General features: G+C 38.0%; 1 protein-coding gene and 1 long non-coding RNA gene across 2 annotated transcripts in view; one reads left to right on the plus strand and one right to left on the minus strand.

Moving 5' to 3' along the window:
• Positions 1–19,151, minus strand: part of LOC145778206 (integrator complex subunit 3-like) — a 58,301-nt gene that overhangs the window by 36,785 nt on the left and 2,365 nt on the right. Inside the window, exons 5-14 of the mRNA XM_082589664.1 lie at positions 14,846–14,930; positions 14,312–14,445; positions 13,707–13,781; positions 12,778–12,885; positions 12,277–12,396; positions 11,451–11,605; positions 10,859–11,099; positions 10,291–10,447; positions 9,983–10,087; positions 8,275–8,376 (exon numbers count right to left, since the gene is read on the minus strand). Coding sequence (XP_082445790.1) covers positions 8,275–8,376; positions 9,983–10,087; positions 10,291–10,447; positions 10,859–11,099; positions 11,451–11,605; positions 12,277–12,396; positions 12,778–12,885; positions 13,707–13,781; positions 14,312–14,445; positions 14,846–14,930 — 1,282 coding nt within the window. The remainder of the gene's footprint in view (positions 1–8,274; positions 8,377–9,982; positions 10,088–10,290; positions 10,448–10,858; positions 11,100–11,450; positions 11,606–12,276; positions 12,397–12,777; positions 12,886–13,706; positions 13,782–14,311; positions 14,446–14,845; positions 14,931–19,151) is intronic.
• On the plus strand, positions 1,067–5,083 carry LOC145778231 (uncharacterized). The gene is made up of 3 exons (XR_014290427.1): positions 1,067–1,184; positions 3,914–4,000; positions 4,814–5,083. It is a non-coding gene; the product is annotated as an uncharacterized LOC145778231 (long non-coding RNA).

Consider the following 19,151-nt stretch of genomic DNA (forward strand, 5'->3'; position numbering starts at 1 on the left):
ACCATAAGAGACAGTCAACAATGTCACGTGATATCAGGAAAGAAAAACTACAACGTACAATATATAAGCTCATCTTCACGTTCAGGTTCATTCACTCACTCACGTGCAGTCTAGTGAAAGGTACCGTTACAAATCAAACCCAAGGAAAAAAGAAGTTGCGTGAAGAAAAAGAAAATCAAACCCAAGACAGTTTGGTGAAGGTTTTCTTGCGAAATGACTTAAACAAATTAAAAAAATAGTGCTTTTGGTAAACTACACGTAAACAATTTAAAAAGCCAAAACAAAGTTGTGAATTTTTGCATTTTCTGAAATATCTGTTTCAAAATAAACACAATCAAGTTAAATTTATTTTACTGTATGACAGGTTAATCAGTAGTTTTTTTTTGCAATTTTGCTTTAGCAAGTAGGCTACTATAATCGCTTGATCCTTTGGGGGTGGAAATCTACCATTTTACCAGTTTAGATTATTATCGGTATAGCCTAGCTACTCCAAATACGCTGAAAGTCAATAAAGCAAAAAAATAAATTTGCTTTCTTTCGGACAGCAAAGTATGCCTGACTGGCTACAAGACTGGCATACTTTGTATCAGTAGCGTAGCCAGGAATTTTGAAAGGGGGGGGTTTTGACCACCCAACGGCGGGGGGTCTGGGGGGCCTCCCCCAGAAAATTTTGAAAAATTACTTTGAATTTGGTGCATTCTGAGAGCATTTTCAACAAAAATGTGGGTACAAATATTTCTGTAAAATGGTGCTGTCCGGTAGCATAGCAAAAGGATAAGACCATGTTTTCTTCGGCATTTTTCGGAAAAACAAGCTAAGTCTCTATGTTTTCTTGTTGCTAATTCCTGGCTGAGATGTTTGAATGTTTGGTATTGGCAAAACTCGCTCTTTTAATGGAGTTTCGTTTAAAATTAGGCAAGTTTTTTTTAGACTGAAAGCATCATTCTCAATATCGTGACGTCACACGCGTGCCAAAGGGGGGGGGTTGTAACCCCCAAAACCCCCCCCTTGGCTACGCCACTGCTTTGTATAATGTACTTTGCAAATTCCTATTTTTCATCCCCACAGGATCAAGCATGTTTAATTAATCATTAATCAACATATGTATTCTGCAAATAGAAATCTGAACAGGCATCATACCTTTGTTTCAAGAACCACAAAGATTATCTTCAACACGCCAAATGGTAAGACAAATATATATCATAAAAGGAGAATACTTTATATGACGTTCCCCAAACTACGAAACTGCCATTGTTGAATATTTACATTGAATCTTTGTTGTTAGCTTAACTGTTGCTTAACTTAATTTGTCAACATTGCAAGTGTTGAATGAACAATAAAAAATTGTTTTCCCGTAAACAAAAGGCTCAAAATTGTCCGCAGGGATGGGCTCAGTTGGTTAGCGCGCTTGAGCAACGCACGTTAAGGACTGCTCTCCATTCAGCGGCATCTAATGAATGGAATAGTTCCCCGGGAACAAGACTTCAACAATCGGAAACTTCACTCTGTCAATCTCGGTGACCGAGTCGCAACTTTCTAAAAGGTACCATTAAAAATCCCGTTTGAGCAACAAAGGGAAAAGGCAAATAATAGCTAAACTAACTCATCGTTTTGCTACCGGCTGACTTGGCGCGGAGGGTTAGGGCGGTGGTAGTCATTGCATTGACGTGGGTTGATTCCCACCACTGCTATGCTCCTTTTTCTTCCGCAATTACCAACAAAAACCGAAGGGGATTTTTTAATGGTACCTTTTCGAAACCGGGTCTGCGTCAGTGATCCAAAGCCTCTACAAGTACAAGTATGCAAAACCGACTGGATTAAGCTCTTAAAGAAGCTTTCCCTGTCCGAGGATAAAGATTCAATCAATCAATCAAAATTGAATTTGTTGTTAAAGAGCTTTGAAAAGCAAAAACTTCTTTGAAAAAATATAACTCTTAAAAACTCTATTACAACAAACTCAATTGAAACAAAATAGACCTGCAAGTACGTAAATTCAGTTGGAACTACTCCAATCAAGTTCCAGAAGAACGTTGCAAAAAAGAACTGTTCCGTAATTGAACATAATTTCCTTTAGTTAATGAAGCGTTCCTAAGTAATTTTTTCTAGTTTTTTAATATCACAGCAACATAGCACAAGGAAAAAATATTGTAAAGTTGAATATAAAATAAACCTTACGATTTATTTTGATAAGATATTTGGGGTTGTTTTAATGAGCATAAATGCTATACATCAAAGCCAAAATTCGAAAGAGCAACTCACAATTCCAATTTTTTAAAGCAGGGTTGTGCCATGGTTGTCCAAAGACAATCGCAGAAATTTCTGCAGTGTGACGTCAGAAAAAAGCTAATGTGACATCACAAAATGTCATAAATGGTTGATCAGTGTAAATAATTGTCAGCAGTTGCAAAGCTCAAATTTTCAATAAATAGCCGAAAAAGTTTTCAAAGTGCGATGCCGGTAGAACATGTTTAGAATAATGTTTTCTTAGCACACGTAGTAGCCTCGTCTCGTGACATAACGGTTGTTGAGCACTGAACTGGATACACCACCTACAAACGTCTCGTTCTACTCCTATTTGTTTAGCGACAAGAACATCACACTTTATAATCGCGACGTTTGATACCAGCCGATCCAGTGTAACGGTTCAGGAGTGACCGCAGTCCAAAAGTTACCAGGGTTGCCAAATATAATTATTTATTTTTTATGAAAATAATTGAAATTCCTACCTTGGTCAAAAAGTTACATTGACAATTTTAAGCATTGATTAATCTTAAATGAAAAGGTATGCATTAGCTTGAGAGCAACTACTCAATTAAACTTAGTTGTATTTTTTTTGTTTTTATATCGCTTTCGGAAACGCCGGGCAGCTTTGGTCATTTGTGGTCTGACGTCACACTTCTACGATAGACTGCCACGCTGTAGCAGCACGGTAACTTTTGGACCGCAGGACCGTTACACCGCATTGTATTTCAACTCTTGTACAATACAATAACATGAAAAGATCATTAACACAGAAAAAATGTAATAATTGGGGCCAGTTTTATTTTGACTCAGTATGTTTTTTGACTTTATTTTGATCTTACGAAATTGCTTATTCGTAGAGGCCACAGTTCTTCCTTGAATTGATACCAGTTATCCAAAAATAATATTTTGTAGATTTCAGACCCAAATTTAATATTTTGTCGAAAAGTCAAGTGTTTTATGGATTATAAAAAGTGCGTCTTGTTTTTGGCGATAGATTTAGGTAGCCTGTGTTATTTTGTCTTTGTGGAAAGCGCACTTCGCCTCAATTTTCTCCGCATGGTAAATTAAATTTATCAGCAAAATTTCGACAAAGGTCTAAATCTGAAGACGATTTAGCTTACTTAGGCATTTTTGTATTACAGAATGTCAGTAGACTATTCCTAAAATCCAAACTGTTGATCTTCAAAAAGACCACGTTTGTGAAGAGGAAGTGTTTTATAAGAATTACTGTATATAAATACGTAACAATGAATAAACAATGGACAATTTGCGATAAAAGTTACTGTTAATCTAAGGGGGCATTGTAACACATTTCCTGCTTTTATGGGTTAACATGGTTTAATTGTGTCGCAGTTCCTGATTTACAATGCTTCCACTACCACGAGCATTTTGACAAAAATTAGTTTCAAGAAACACAAAAGTTTATCAAAAGCCATAATTTGACAAATTTTGACTTTATTGAAAATTTTGACCTATAAACTTCTTAGACACAGTCCCCTAGGTGCTGAAAACAACTTGATTCTTTGATTCGTGGACAGACGAGGTCCTTAAAAATTTCTGACTTTATTAACTTTTGCGGGCCCTAGTGATATTGGTAGAGAATATTGAAAACCATGAATCCCACCACTACATTGATGAAGTGGCCTAACGTTTTGTTTTTTATTTTCAGGAGACAGAATCGAAAACATTCGATGACAGGGATGAGGTTACAATAAACGGAAATCCTTTGAGATGTCCAAGTTCCGATTTAGAACCGGTAAATATAGAAAAAGCTGCAAAAATAAAAAATTAAATTAAACTTGATTGAAATCACCTCTAAGTATTTTAACAGCAAAAATAAATCCAGGGTTTTCATCATCCAACTTAAGTAAAATGTACGACTATTGAATCACAAAGCGAGCATTGGTGAACTAAAAAAACACGAAAGTTTATGGATCGAGCGGCAATTTCAACACACTTTGATGGGTAATGCCTTTTCGTAATGCATCGTCTGTTCAAATATTGTGATATACAGTAGTCTGTGTTTATTAAACCCACCAGGGGACCGGACGATTTTGGGCTTATCAAGCGGGGAACGAATTTCTGCCACTCCTAATACGCATAATTGACTATGGCCGACTGTACTATGGCTAAAAGTTTCTAAATTTCTTAGCAACGAGACAAAGCTGTTTTCGAGCGTCGCGCATACGTTCTCAGTATTCTCACTACTCGGCCACGCAGCAGCCAACACAACGACCTATTCTTATTCAAAATTGCGTTTTATGCGAGTAGTGTCAGCAACGAGCTGTATTTTGCAAAATCCAATAAAATGAGATCCAGATTAAACAATTTGTGACGAAACAGTTGAATTAACAGCTGAGTCAGCAGCGTAATAAAGCGTGAAATTGTCCAAAGCAAAACGAAAAAGTGTAAATTGTGACGCTTTTTATACAATTTCAAGCAAATGTAATCGAAATTTGGACTTATTAAGAAGGGACCGGACCAAATTGGGCTCAACAAACGAGTGGGCGTATTAACTGTGGGCTTAATAAGAGAAACTACTGTATATCTATCTATGTTATACATACAGGATGAGCCAAACATCGGCATCACACCATCAAACAGAAGTTCAAATCAAGACGAGCAAGAAACAACGCTATGCGAATGTTGCTTGAGAGCCCTACAACGTTCTTTTCGACGTCTAACTGGATCGACAGAACTTGAATCTTGACGAACTAATGAAATTCGCACCAAGCAATGCGATCGTCTTCGGACTATGATCTACGCAGTACGAGTCACGACTTCTTTTGTTTTGCTTTTGCATAATTATTATAATTGCATAATTAACCTTGCCAACAATTTCGCAATAAATACACTAATTTAAAGCAAGTTGGAAAGTCACTACAAAAACGTATTGGCTCAGTCTCTGTGGAGAAACATCTGAAAAGGCACGTTTAGCTTTGTAAAGGGGAGATAGAGGTATCACACAGGTATTCTACAGTTGATGTAAGTCGTTCGTTCAACGCAACCCTTAAGCACTCTGCTCTCGGTGTCGGGGGATAAGCCCGCTACCCTGCCGGCTGAACGAATTGCGATCGGATAAGGAGGACTCCTTGAAAAGCCCGGTAGTTGATTGCAATTCAAGACTCTCTCACTATTTACTAACGCCAGCTAACGTTAGCCCTGGGAAGCAGCCTAAATTGCTCAACAAACAAGGAGAACAGCAAAAATAAATTCAGTGTTTCCTGCCAACACAAATAAAACTGTATTTCGATTTTTATAAATTAGACATAGATGAAGTCAGAAAATAATAAAACATTAACGTTTATACACCAGTCTTCAATTTCGACACACTCCATAGAGTAAAATGCGTCTTTTCTCAATGTACCGTACTTTTGATCATGGTGACAACTTTTCATTCCAATGATATCTTATACCAACAGGAAGAGTCAAACATTATCATCACACAGAACGTCAAATTTAGAAAAGACCAATGAACAACAAGGACATCCAATTTACACACGGCGTGTGTGTTTAGCACTTTGGTTTTGGTTCACCTAGAATCGACAGCGTCGTGTATCCAAGTTGCTTACGTCATAAATCACTACCATGATGATCACGACGTACAGTCGTACAACGACGGTTAAAGGTGCGTCTACACGACGACTGTTTTCTTGCTTAAGCTAGCCAAACTTCTTGTTTCTTTAAGTTAATCGCAGTTTGTGCCGCTTACTTTTAAGAAAATGGGCGAGTAAGCGAGCCGTCGAGAAAAAATACGCTCCAGAGCGAAAAACTGGGCGCTTAAGTGAGTTCTCTTGCTTAGAAATGTTTTTTTCCCGCCAAAATCTCAGGTCTCCTCTCAGCTCAGTATCCAGATAGGGCAGCGCGGTATCGTTAAAGGATTTCGTTAAGTTTTGATCCCAACCCGTTCTTATTAATGTTGCGGGCTGAACTGGCGGTGACCGTACTCGAAATAGCCCATAGAAAGCACAATATTTTCCAATTTCAAATCCAAAACAGGATCTCAGCAGAAAACCTTTACCATTGTACACTGGGTAATAAAAATAGCGGAGGAATGATCTTGCTGGTTGTTACCAGTCACCCACGCTGACACGAAATTCTGTTTCCAACATTTCAACCTCACTGAGGTGTCTGAATGCTTCAATAAGCAGTAAATTGCGGGTTTGCATCCTTCGCTTTTTGCAGCATTTTTTACACAACTTCTGGGAAGCCATGACTGAAAGACTGCAACAACTTGAACAACTTCAAATGGTTAAAGAACAGTCAGTTGCTTGGTCTACTCTGCTGTACTTTAGCGCGAACTGCTATGCTTTGGCGGGAACTTTTTAAAACGTGACGTCATTGGGGATTAGATACTCACGTGACCGCGATTCAAGCGAGCAAAATCTTCGTCGAGGTTGCCAGTGTAGACGAAACGACCTTAATCACTAGCTTAAGCAAGAATTTCTAAGCAAGAACACTTTCTCGTGTAGACGCACCTTAAAAGTGAAACACAGAACACATGTCATCCTTGTGTGAAAAAAGAATCGTAACTCAATGTGTCAATATGAGTACAACAAAAGTGCCAAATATAATAAGTAATGTAAAAATCCTCTAATGATAAAACATTATTATATACATAAATACATCTGCTCAAAGCATGTCAAACACCACTGTCAGACGCTTTTCAAATTTTGCTCTAAAAAATTATCACAAACTTTGCGAAAAATAAATGCATAAAAAACGCTCATCGATGCAACAATAGTTGCTGCTGTATACTAGTTTCAGGTAATACACTGTAGAGCCGAAGTCCACCAAAATACTCTCAAATAAAGTCTGTTTACTTTTAAAACTACTGAACAAACGAACAGCACAATTCCGCCGAAACACCTCAAAGGTGGCGATCGTAAAACAATTTCAACATCGTTTTCACGTTTTATCCACTTACGAGATCACTCAAGCGTGAAATCTACAAGCAGACTTTATAACTATTTTTATACCATTTTTACTACAGTGTCTGTTATGAAATGTAAATAGCCTAATTCGCTGACTAAAAAAATAAAGTAGAGCTTTTACAACAATAACTCGAAACAACAACCGGAAGCTCCACAACGCATGGTTATTTATAATGCCCTGAAATCAGTAAAATCAGCATGTATTGCGTAGTTGCATACTTGTCATTAACACGGGGTTATTGTTATTTGTATAATTTGTAAAAAAATTTGCATAAAAACATTAAAACAAGTTTTAATAGTTTCGAATGTGAAATCTACCTACAAAACCCCAACTAAATTTACGAATTTCCTGATGGAAGTTTTAAAACACCTTTTAAATATCTTTTTTTAAATAAATACCTTTTCCAACCGTTCAACAATAAACTATAAAACAGGGTAACATTGGTTTGCAAAGCCAATTGCAAGTTTCAAATTAGTGCTTCCGTTCCAATGAAGAATATATCTAGCACCAGGCATATGCCCTCACAAAAGCGACTTGGTTGTATTTTTCAATCTAGATCAAGTAATGACTAGTGTTTACTGTGGAAAAGGGACACTCAGGGTCAGTTGGTAAAGTGAGTAGTGAGTGCATAACTAATAAGTAACAATCAGAACTTGTCGGTGGTTATGATTAAAATGTAAATTCACATTGCGGAAATACACTGTAACTCAAGATGACGAGATCATGCGACAGTTTGAAATATCGCTGTGACACGCAGTAACGTAGGCCAGTCAAATTTGTTGACCGCACCTCAGTAAGAAAATGTTGCCTTTACTCACATGGTTTCAACGTAACTAGACGCTGAAACTATGTAAAAACAACAACGTTTGTTGGCTGGGTTCTGGGATGTTTGGTGATGAAAATGGAAAAGTAATCGTTGGCATGGAAAAGCATAAGTGATTTAATGAAACAAATGAATACAGATCTAATGAAAGTACGCGCTTCGTCATCACAACAGAAACAAATAAAAACTAACACAAATAATACCAAAATTGTCTTTCTTAAGTCAATCAATTTCCTTATTCGAACTAAAATAGCACATGAGAGCGCACATACCTTGGTCGTCGTCGTCATCGCTAAAAATCGCGGCATTGTTATCTTGGCTCAAGTCAGATTCGTGAGAGGATTTCTTTTCAGCAACGTCGTTGTCCGAGTCGTCTGCGAGTCACAAATATATGAAAACTCGGCATCTTCTCTGATACACAAAACTTTGCAAAATCTGAAACTACACTTGCAATCGGATTAAATTTGTCGCATGCATCTAAAAGAATATGATATGAAGCGTTTTATGCGTCTTTGCATATTTGGATAATTAATAATTAAAATCGCAAGATAAGAAAATATATGTTTACTAACAGTGGCTGTCTCAATATTTGCAGTTGTGCTTTTTAAAGTTTTGAGAGTACCTTATAATGTCAAATGGTGTGTCTTAGGTAAATATTAACGTGTTACGAACGAGTGAATTTAGGCAATCCTGTAACAACACCGAAAAAATTGTGAGAAGAATATGTGGGATAAAAACGAGGAAATAAAAAAGGACTAAAATCGATAGATATACTAGAAATGAAGGAGAAACAGACCAACTTGTAAAAGAAGAGGTAGCTGAGAAATATGCTGTGCTGAGAACGAAAAAAAACATGTTGGAAAGGCAATGGGTTTGAAGGTGGATGAAAAAAACATGGACGTCAAAAAGAACATAGGAATGAGGTAGACAAGGTCAGAAGACGAAGATGGACAGTTGGACACAATGAAATAAACTAAATTGAATACCAATGCTGATTGGTTATATGGTCAAATTTACTCTCAAAACTCTACAATATACAAGTTTGTGAGGGAGGGTGATTAAAAAAAGAGAAAACGTCAGTGTGAAGGCCATATGACAGATGTCAACCGAATTTCTTGACCCAGTTTGTTAATGGCAGTCCACTTTTCCAATTTTTTTTCAATTTAATTGATACGCTGGTTGCCACAAGACAACAGATGCACAATACAAGTGCATTAGAAAGCTTTTCAGAAAACGCAAAACGCTTTCAATAAACTGCAATTCATTCTAATTGACAAAAAAACTTTTAATCGCTCTCATCACATGACTACTCCAAGAGTTTGTGTGACATGTTCTCCGAATGTGAAACATGAACATTCACAAAGTAGCAGACATATGATAGTACAGGAGAACGCTCCAGGTTCCACACAGAAACTAAGTTGCGAAGGCAGAAGTTTTAAACCGCAAACAACAATAAACTACTGCTCAAAGAAAACTGCAATTTCTGAAAACCACCGTGAGAAAAACGAATGTGAGGATCTGTGCACTCCGCGAACAAAAACAAAGTCTTTCTTGGGAGACAGCGAGAACATTTGTATCTGATTCTCAAGAAATAACAAATACGCAACTAAGAACACTTTAAGCCACTGCACCACAATGAGAACGCTGGCAAAATTTTCGTGGTCAACGTCTCTTTCACGAACCACACCGACTGTGATACACGTAATGCGACGAATGTAATGTACAATCTCGATTATTCAAAAAAAATTTAGGGTAAGATATTGCATCGTACTTTCAACCACTGTTCAACGATCAGTGTTCTCGCGACAGTATAAAGAAGTACACAACCATTGAAAGCGTGATCGACTTCGCCGCTGAAAAAATTGAGCTTCAATTTTCATTCTAAACTAATGTTTTCACTTTGTTTTTACTCTACATTTTCTACCAAGTAGTAAACTAGTCACCTAAATAATAATTAAATAAAGAAATATAATTAATCACCATCTTCGATCACCATGGGTTCTTCCTTAACGATGTCTTGTTCTGGAAGAGACGATTGATCACCACTTGGTTCGGGAGGAAGAGGGGGGTTAGGAGGAGCCTTGCCTGAGGAGAAAGTGTAAAAGATATTTGATGCAACAAATTTATGTTTGAAAATGCGCAGCTATATTCAGAAATTAAACAATTAAAATTTTGCTGAAACGCTCTGGAATTTGGAGAGCCCCAAAACTAAAAGCACGACTTGCAACAACTTGCCGTCTTTTTTTAAATCGGAAATAATAAAATAAAAAGCAGTTAATTGTTCTGACCATCCGGAGGAGTGGGAGAACAAAATTCCTGAAGATTGCTTCGGATCAATCCCCGCAGCTCGTGGTCCAGCTTGGGATTGTCCAGGATGGGGGAGAGAGACTGAACCACGCGCTTATCGAGAATAGTTCGAAACGCTGCGTGCACTCCTTGACGGATCTACAAAAAAGGAATCTTACAGCTACTCTCTTCTGCCACCTGACGGCGATACAATTTCTACTCAACTATCGTGACGTCTCCAGAGGTGATAAGTCAATTACTCAAATCACATGCCATTTTCACAAAATGAAAGTGCTAATCTGTGACGTGTTCATTTTGTTGAAAGGCCATTACAATCCTTCACAAACTTGCTCTGCAACGTTGCAGTTACGATAATGTGGGCTTGCTTTTTTGCAACTTCACGACAAAGTTCTTGTGGAGAAGCATGCATAGAAAACTGCTACTAGTGGGTGTTAAATTGGTGCAGCGAGAAAGCATAAAACTTACTAAAGACTTTACAAATAGAACAAAATGTATCCAGGAAAGTATATTTTCAAACATTTATCACGTAAACGTTTCTGTCATAGTAACCTGGTTTATAAGAGGTGGGTGGAATTCCACTATCGTCCTGCACAGAAAGTCAAGCAAGCTTGTGGTGATGGCTGGATGGTTTCGCATGCTTTGGTACATGACCAGTATGCCAGGCTCGATGTCCATTATGCTGTTCTTTTCCGGGGAGTAGAACAACCAGTCCCAGAAAAGTGCCAGGTTACTGTAGGAAGTAGCGATGCGTGACGTGCACGTTGACAGCAACCAACCAATCACAGCCCACCTTAAAAAACAAAAATGTTGTAGTGACCGACAGAGTTAAACGAACTCGCACAGAACAATCACGACTATAATGATTAAAATAATTCAACATATTATTGTAAGAAACCAAAATTTCGGCTAAAATAAAACACCTGAAAGCATTATATTGACTTGTGACTATGCTAGAATCGCACACCTAGTTTGACGGATATCTCGCATGTATTTTCTTATTTATTTATCTGAAACAGCGTTAAACGTATTTGCATGCCACTCAGCGCAACAACAATGAAGCCCGAACGTCAAGTAAACGACAAAACAGCGTTATAAAATTGTTGAAAAATGCGAGACCGGCTAAAAACAAATGAAAAGTTACCTTGGCATGACGTCAGAGCACAGAATTTCATTGGAGGGATGGATGCAGCCGCATATGTACCGAATGAGGTCGCTACGGAGCGTCTGACTGTCCGGAGTCGAGAGGTACAATCGTTGAAACCAATCTTGATAACGTTTGTGGTTGCCGAATCTAACCTATCATGAAAAAAACTTTTTGGTTTTCCACGCATTCCTTCAAATTGAAATAAGACCTTTGCTGTACAAGTAGAGAATTTATGAGAGATAGTGAAGCGAAAGCAATAAACAAAACCTTCATGACCTCATGACGTGTTTTCCAATTGTATTATACATATGTACCATATTATACTATAAACATTATAGGATTTGTATTATATATGAATTATAATGCACTTGCAGTTTCAAACTTCGAGGGCTGAATTTTGAAAAATTTGGTCCGTTCTCTATCCAGTAAAACGAATAAAATCATATTCTAAAATCTACTAATATAAACAAATAGAAAAAAATCTACTTAACTGTCAAAAAACAATGAATTCCATTATAACCGGATGCTTTGTACATAGGGTCTGCTACTATTCGGTGAGTCCGATTCGGTGAGTTCCTAACCTCTAACCCTAACCCCAAACCCCTAACCCTAAAACGGCAATGATAATTAATTAGGCTACGGTACCCGATAACTAAAAAAAAAAATTGAAAAAATACCCGTGAAGGGATCGGACTCACCGAAACGGGCCATTCCGTTGTACATAAGCGTGGAACTTAATTAAAATAGAAAACAAAGCCTGAAGCGACCAGACCAAACGTGCACAAATCTCGATGGCAAAATTTCAAGCGGGCACAACACCAACCTTATGAAGTAGAAAGTGGATTTTATTCTCCATGTCCGGCGTTATGCGGCAAGTAAGGAACTTTCTAGACGTCCGAGCTTGCAACAGCGATAAGATCCCAGTGAAAGATGAAGACAACACCTGAAGAACAACACGAAACGATTTGACAACTATTGAGCTTTATGGCCGACTTATGCCACATTTCCCCCGTTAAACCGCGTAGCCTACTTTCTTTTTGTCACACTTTGATTACGAAACTAAAATGATCATAATGGATATAATATATAAAAAAAAAAACTAAAAAAATTGCACTAAAAGAAAAGTAAATATACTTGACATGCCACACCAAACTCACCAAAAATATAATCTGTCCGAGTGCTTTACTTGATAGGACATTTATTAAATCTAAGCAGAGATATTTCCTTGGTAGTAATTTCAGCTTGTTTGATAACCACTGAGACTGACACCTGGCATCAGTGTAAATTTGTGAACTTATAATATGGGCGATATGAAGCGACCAACCTGTGGCTTGTGGATGAGGTCGGACCAGAGTTTTTCAAATTCCGGTATCCTAGCAACAGCAGAGAGCAACCGAATCAAATCTCGCCCTATTCCACAGCATTCCATCCACTGCAATGCAAAGAAAATAAAACACTGCCAACCAATAACAATCGACCATTGCACAATGCGTATAACATGAATAATAGGGTGTTTGATATTTTCACCATTTTTGATTCTTCTTCATCGTGTGTCACACGGCCGTAGCCCAGAGCATCACGCAGGCTCTTGCTCTATCGTTGAACTCGGCTAAATCCTGTGCAGAGCACCTTGCTTTTAGGTCAGGGCATTCGAGTAGATGTTGCATTGTTTGCTCCTGTCCGCATTTACAACTTGTGCTCCCCATGGAATACCCCCAGTGTCTCATCAAAGTTTTACACCTGCCAATGCCAGCTCGTAAGCGATTGAGGCATCGCCAATACTTCCACGGTCCATGCTTTCCGGGAGGAAGGCCCTCCGTTTGCTCGCTGTTATGTAGTATTGTAGTGTGAGTATTCAGTCTTAGCTGACCTAATATATCGCTCCTTCTACTACGTAGATTGGTCATTGACTAAGAAAAGCACTAGTAGTGAATGCATACCATTGTTTTTGTATTTGTATATTTTAGTAATGTTCAGCGGTAGTGGTCAAATACTTATTAGTGTTTTAGTTGTGAATAGTTATCACCAATTTGTTTCTCGAACAGTCATCATCAATGTTTTTGAGTTGCTTTTGCTATGAAGATAACTAGAACAACAAATGAACGATCAAAGAAAAACGGCGAAACTTCTTACAACGCTATCATCCATGACACAAGATCGCTCAGCAGTTTGCATACTGTACAATAAAAAATAGAGATAGAGTGTCGAAAAAGTGAATATGCATCATGTTTGGATACGTAGATCGATGATTACCTTGTCTCTGAGGTGTGTAATCAAAAAGTTTACTTCTTTCTGCCGCAACTGAGTGAGACTTTGGTGGAAATGATCCTGTGAAACAAGTGAACATTTCAAAGTTGAAGCACAAATATCTTTGTTATACAAATTACAAAACTACTATGATAACTGAATAAGCTTCTTCCTTCCCAAGGCTGAGTCGCCGCAATGAGTCTCAGCTAATAAAGACAAAAGCACCAAGCAAAAAGAAGAAACTATACAATTTGTTTTTCGTATCCAGGCTTAAGCCCGGTGATTGAAGATTTAGATTAAGTGGACAGGAAGGCAAGGAAGCCAATCTTCATGTCCGCCTTTAGGCATACCTTTCAATGTCCTGCCAAAGATACAACCACATGCTGAGTTGCTCACGCCCTTTCGAGTGCCGTCTCAAGGCTCTCACCACTCGGGTGTGTGGCCAATAAAATCTATATAATATAATAGTGGCACATAGCGGCTTCGTCTCCTTGATATCACGTTTCTTTGGTTTAAATTTCCACCATTAAGCAATAAGCAACCGACTGAACCTGATGAAAAAACACCTTAATATGTCGGGAGCTTACAATCTATCGATTAATTATTTGCACCTGAAGCAGCCGTAAATAAGTGTAGACGGCGATTTGCATCAACGACACAGACTTGTCGACAAACCCTGGATTAGCATTCAACACGTCAAGTAGTCCTTCGATCAATCGAAGGTTTCTTGGTGTCGTGTCGCCACCTGATCAACAACACAAAACATTCTTCAATAGCAAAACACTAAAAATAGTTCGAACAATATTCGAAACAAGTTTGTGCAATTAGGACACAGCGTGACTTCCATCAAAATTCATTCAAACATATGAAAGTTTTCGATGACTTTGAAAATAATAATAATAACAATTACAATCGTGTTTTTATTTGCGTCCATTGCGATAACATACAGTACACTGCGATCACAGATGCGATACAACAGACGACAGGAAGCAACGAAGTGACATATAGTCTTCAAGTCAGCTGCTCCCCTTATTTTGGCTTTGAGTTATAAATCGCTTAAATTTCATACCAAACAAATGACACAAATCTGTCTGAACTAAACAATTTTGAAACCGTATTGTCAGTAATAACAAATGTAGAGTTACCAATTATCTGCTTCATGAATGAAACGCAAAGTCCTTCACATCCCGGAGCAGACGTTTTCATCAGCTCTTGTATGACCCAAATAAGCTGGCAACAAGTTAATACGAAACTTAATGTGCATTTGAACTAACAAAGAAATAAAATCACACTCAGAATCTCACAAAGTCTTGAATCGGCAGCAACATTGACAAATATTTTGCTTAAGGCAAATAAATTTCAATACTCATAGCTAGAGATGTACCGATACCAATATTTTGGCCGATACCGATCCCGATACCGATATCACTTTTTTAGGCCGATACCGATACTGATATCGATATTTTGGCCGATACTTTGGTGTTACAAAAAGAAGCAATTTTGGTATTTGCAAGGAATTATATCAAATGCTAAGTTTTATATATATACCTTATTTGCATAAAAACTATTAAAAAAAGCTTTCAATTGGCATAATTTATTAAAGATTCAAGAATCCAATTTCAACCGCATTGTTGTGTCATAATAGTAGGTTTTAGTTATGAAAGGCCACTGTAATTGAGGACTGGGGTATAAGGGAAGAAACATTACATCATAATTGGGGTTTCTGAAAAATTAATAAAGTGTTTGCACGAACTCTCCAAATAGGCTATCATAATGGATAATAAGATGTAAAATGTAAACCAAGTCATTTGTGTAGTCGTACAAAAACTATTCGACAAGTAATGTGCAACCTAAGGGCGCTTTTAGTTTGGGTGAAAAGCTTTTGCCAGGCCAAGACTACCCAGGTAGCAAAAATGTATAATTTTGCATCGTTTTTACTTTGCTAAGCGTTTAATCAGCACAAGGCTGAGCACTCACTAGTACAGCGAGCAGTTGCGATTTGCTAACCACAATGATGTAGCTTCCACACTAGCCATTTCAATTCTTGTTAATGTCAATTCTTGCTACAACACGGCTGCCGAGAAACATATAAGTACCGGTAGTTGATTGGATGGTCTAAATGGCTAGCGTGGAAGCTACACCGTTGTGGTTAGCAAATTGCAACAGCTCGCTGTACTAGTGAGTGCTCAGCCTTGTGCTGATAGCCGGGAAGAATGCTCCTTTCTTCACAATGAGGTTGTCATCTTACGCGCAACAAGACCATTAGGGTGTACCATTTTTCAAAAAGTTTTTAGAAATTATTGCGGCTATGTATTACGGGTTTCCACTTTTGTTAAAAAGTATTTTGGTAGAGTTTCAGAATTTTCCCGCCAAAACTGTGGTTCTGCCGCCATTTTGAAAAAATGGCGTCCAGATAAGATATTATGAAAATCTGCAGCCGTAAACTGGCGTAATGTGATCATATAATATGTCGATTACGGGGTTTTTGGGGTCGCAGAACTCGAATTTGGAGTTAAAAACACTCTTCGACAACAATTTTGCAAAGTGAATTTTGACATATAAATGTGATCACACTGTTTTGGACTACAGAGTTACATGAAAAGAGCATCTTATTGTCATTTTAACCTTGAAATGCATGTAGGCTATGCATAAACTTTTCTAGTCGGTGTGATTATATCAATCAGTATGAGGAAAAAATTAACATGTACTTTCTCGTGTACTTTCACATCCGATGAAAATCTACTAATTAGTCCACAGTATAGCCTGTACTTATAATTACTAACCTACCTGCTTATTAACTAATGGACGGCAACAGAGTACCCCATGGCAGACCAAAAAGTTCGAAAAGCCGAAGTGAACTCTCCCAACTGGGTAAATGCTTTACTTTTACACAACGAAGATCATCATTAGCTCAGTGACTCGAAGAGTAGCTAGTGATCGTACGCAAGTTACAAGATTCAGATCAGTAATGCCACTGAATGAGACGGCCGGTGAAGCACACCGCTCACTGGCACAAAAACCAAAAATAAAGTTCTTCCTCATTGGGAACACTAGCGAAAGACTAGGTGTTCCAAAGCTTCCTAAAAGCTCTGACGTTCTTGCTAGGCTGTTGTTCCTCAGAGACAAAAGTCACAGAACGATCAACCAATCCATCGTGACAGCTAGGGAAGAAATTCGCCAGGTATGTAAACATCATTTTGGCGTGGGTTTGGTATTTAGTAAGAAGAACGAGAAACAATCTGGAACAGAGAAGGAATCGTGTAAGGTTATTGTTAAAGTGCTGATATAGACCGGCATCTGAAGAATTTGTATGAAACTTGGTATCAACTAGAACTTGATTCCAGGCTTGAGAGGAATAATAGTGATTCATTTAAAAAAACGTTTGCATGATATGGAAGAAAAACTCAAAGATCCTCTGAATATATGTAAGACTACTTTCCGATCAATTCTCATGCATTCTGGTATTATTGACTGGAGTACAGATTTGGAACATCTGAAAAATCAGCTCCAGAGAGATCAAGTAGGTTGCGCATTGGGCAGAGATGCTCTGTAGAAGAGACGGGACTGAGCTAGAGAAAAACAACACAGTGCAGCTGGTGAAAGGAAACAGAAAGAGGATGTTGCTGACAATCTGAAAACCGTGAAGTTGGACTTAAGTACAGATGAAGAAACAGAAAGTGACAGTACCAACTGGAAAACTCCTGAATGGAAAAGGAAATGGGTATTATGTCGCCTAGCCTATACCTTTAACATCTGATCGACTTGGATGAGCTATTGGCAAAGAACAATGTTCGCTATGTGGCTCAAGCGTCCGGTATACAAGTCGAAGATATTAATATAGGTCACAACAGCTCATAGATTGGCTAATAAGACTATAGGTCCTCTCACTCCCAAATTAATTATCAGAGATGAGTTCCAGGCCCCTGATTTGGCAATAATTCACTGGGCCGGTAAGATTCTGAAAATGAGAGGAAATGTTTCATCAGAACAGTGCTGTGTATATGTATCTGGCGTTAGTTTTGATGATGAAGGTAATGCAGAAATGAAAGCTTCTGGGGGTGCATGAGATACCAGACGGCACCAGATCATCTCGGGAACAGGCCGTTATAAAATTGGTGGGAGACTGGAGAGAGAAAGGTGTTATTGATGGTAGGTATTTGATACGACTGCCGTCAATTCAGGGAAGTGGCAAGGTAGCCTACTTGTAGGCTACATTGCTGGAGGCAACAATTGGGAAAGCAATTTGGAACTTACTAGTTACTGATCAAGAGTGGCAACAAATACCAGTATCAAAATGGAAAAATTTCAGTGATTATAAGAAACTAAGCAAATACGTTTTGAACGTAAGGATGGTCAACGACATTGCGGAACGCGGGATTAAGCTAATCACTGATTTTATTGACAGGTGTTCTGACGAAAGCCACCGGAAAGCTCTCTTGCTTGTCATGCAAGGGCACAGAGAACAGTTCTCAAATTACGAAAAAGCTACCTTAGCCAAACTCAATTGTTAAAGAAATTCGTCAAAAATTCAGTGAATTGAATGTTTGCATAAATCTGATAGGCTATTGTGTTGATGAAATACTGGGAATTGAAATCAATCAGGACTGAAGCATAAGGAATAGCATGCAGAAGAAACAGGGATGGATCGTGTTTGAGAGTGATTAACTCAATTTGTTTGTAAATGAATCGTGTTGTTATTTCAACAGTTTGACAATATTTCAGGAATGCTCATTCTGGGGTGAGGTATTCTTGGTCAGGTTGCGTCCATGTCTGCAAAATTTCACCATAAATTTCAAATGGTAAAATTTCACTTTGCAAAATTGTTGTCGTAGAGCGTTTTTGACTTCAGATTCGTGTTCTGCGACCCCTAAAACCCCGTAATCGACATATTATATGATTACATTACGCCAGTTTACGGCTGCAGATTTTCATAATATCTTATCTGGACGCCATTTTTTCAAAATGGCGGCAGAACCACAGTTTTGGCTGGAAAATTCTGAAACTCTACCAAAATACTTTTTAAAAAAAGTGGAAACCCGTAATACATAGCCGCAATTATTTCTAAAAACTTTTTGCAAAATGGTACACCCTAAAGACCATTTATTGATTAGTTTAGTGAGGATTCGTAGTTCCATTGCTTTCATTTTGAGCCTACTTACTCTGCCATGACATTGTTTAAGCTTGGTGAGTTTATTACAACGAAAGGTGGAAATTAAATCACAAACTGAAAGAACCAGCTTACTAAAAACAACCAAGTTACACGTTTTTTTTTAAACGTTTAGCAACGTAAAAACGATGCAAAATCATACATTTTTTCTACGTGGGTAGTCTTGGCCTGGTTTTATCCTCTGTTGAGAGTAAAAAAGAAACACAAATGATAAATATTGGAGAAATTGAGTCTCCTTGACAACTTAAGAATCGAACAACGCAAAACTGCTGAAACAAAACGTT

The sequence above is a fragment of the Aplidium turbinatum genome, chromosome 1 (assembly GCF_918807975.1).
Source record: "Aplidium turbinatum chromosome 1, kaAplTurb1.1, whole genome shotgun sequence".
NCBI classification, from domain to species: Eukaryota; Metazoa; Chordata; class Ascidiacea; order Aplousobranchia; family Polyclinidae; genus Aplidium; species Aplidium turbinatum.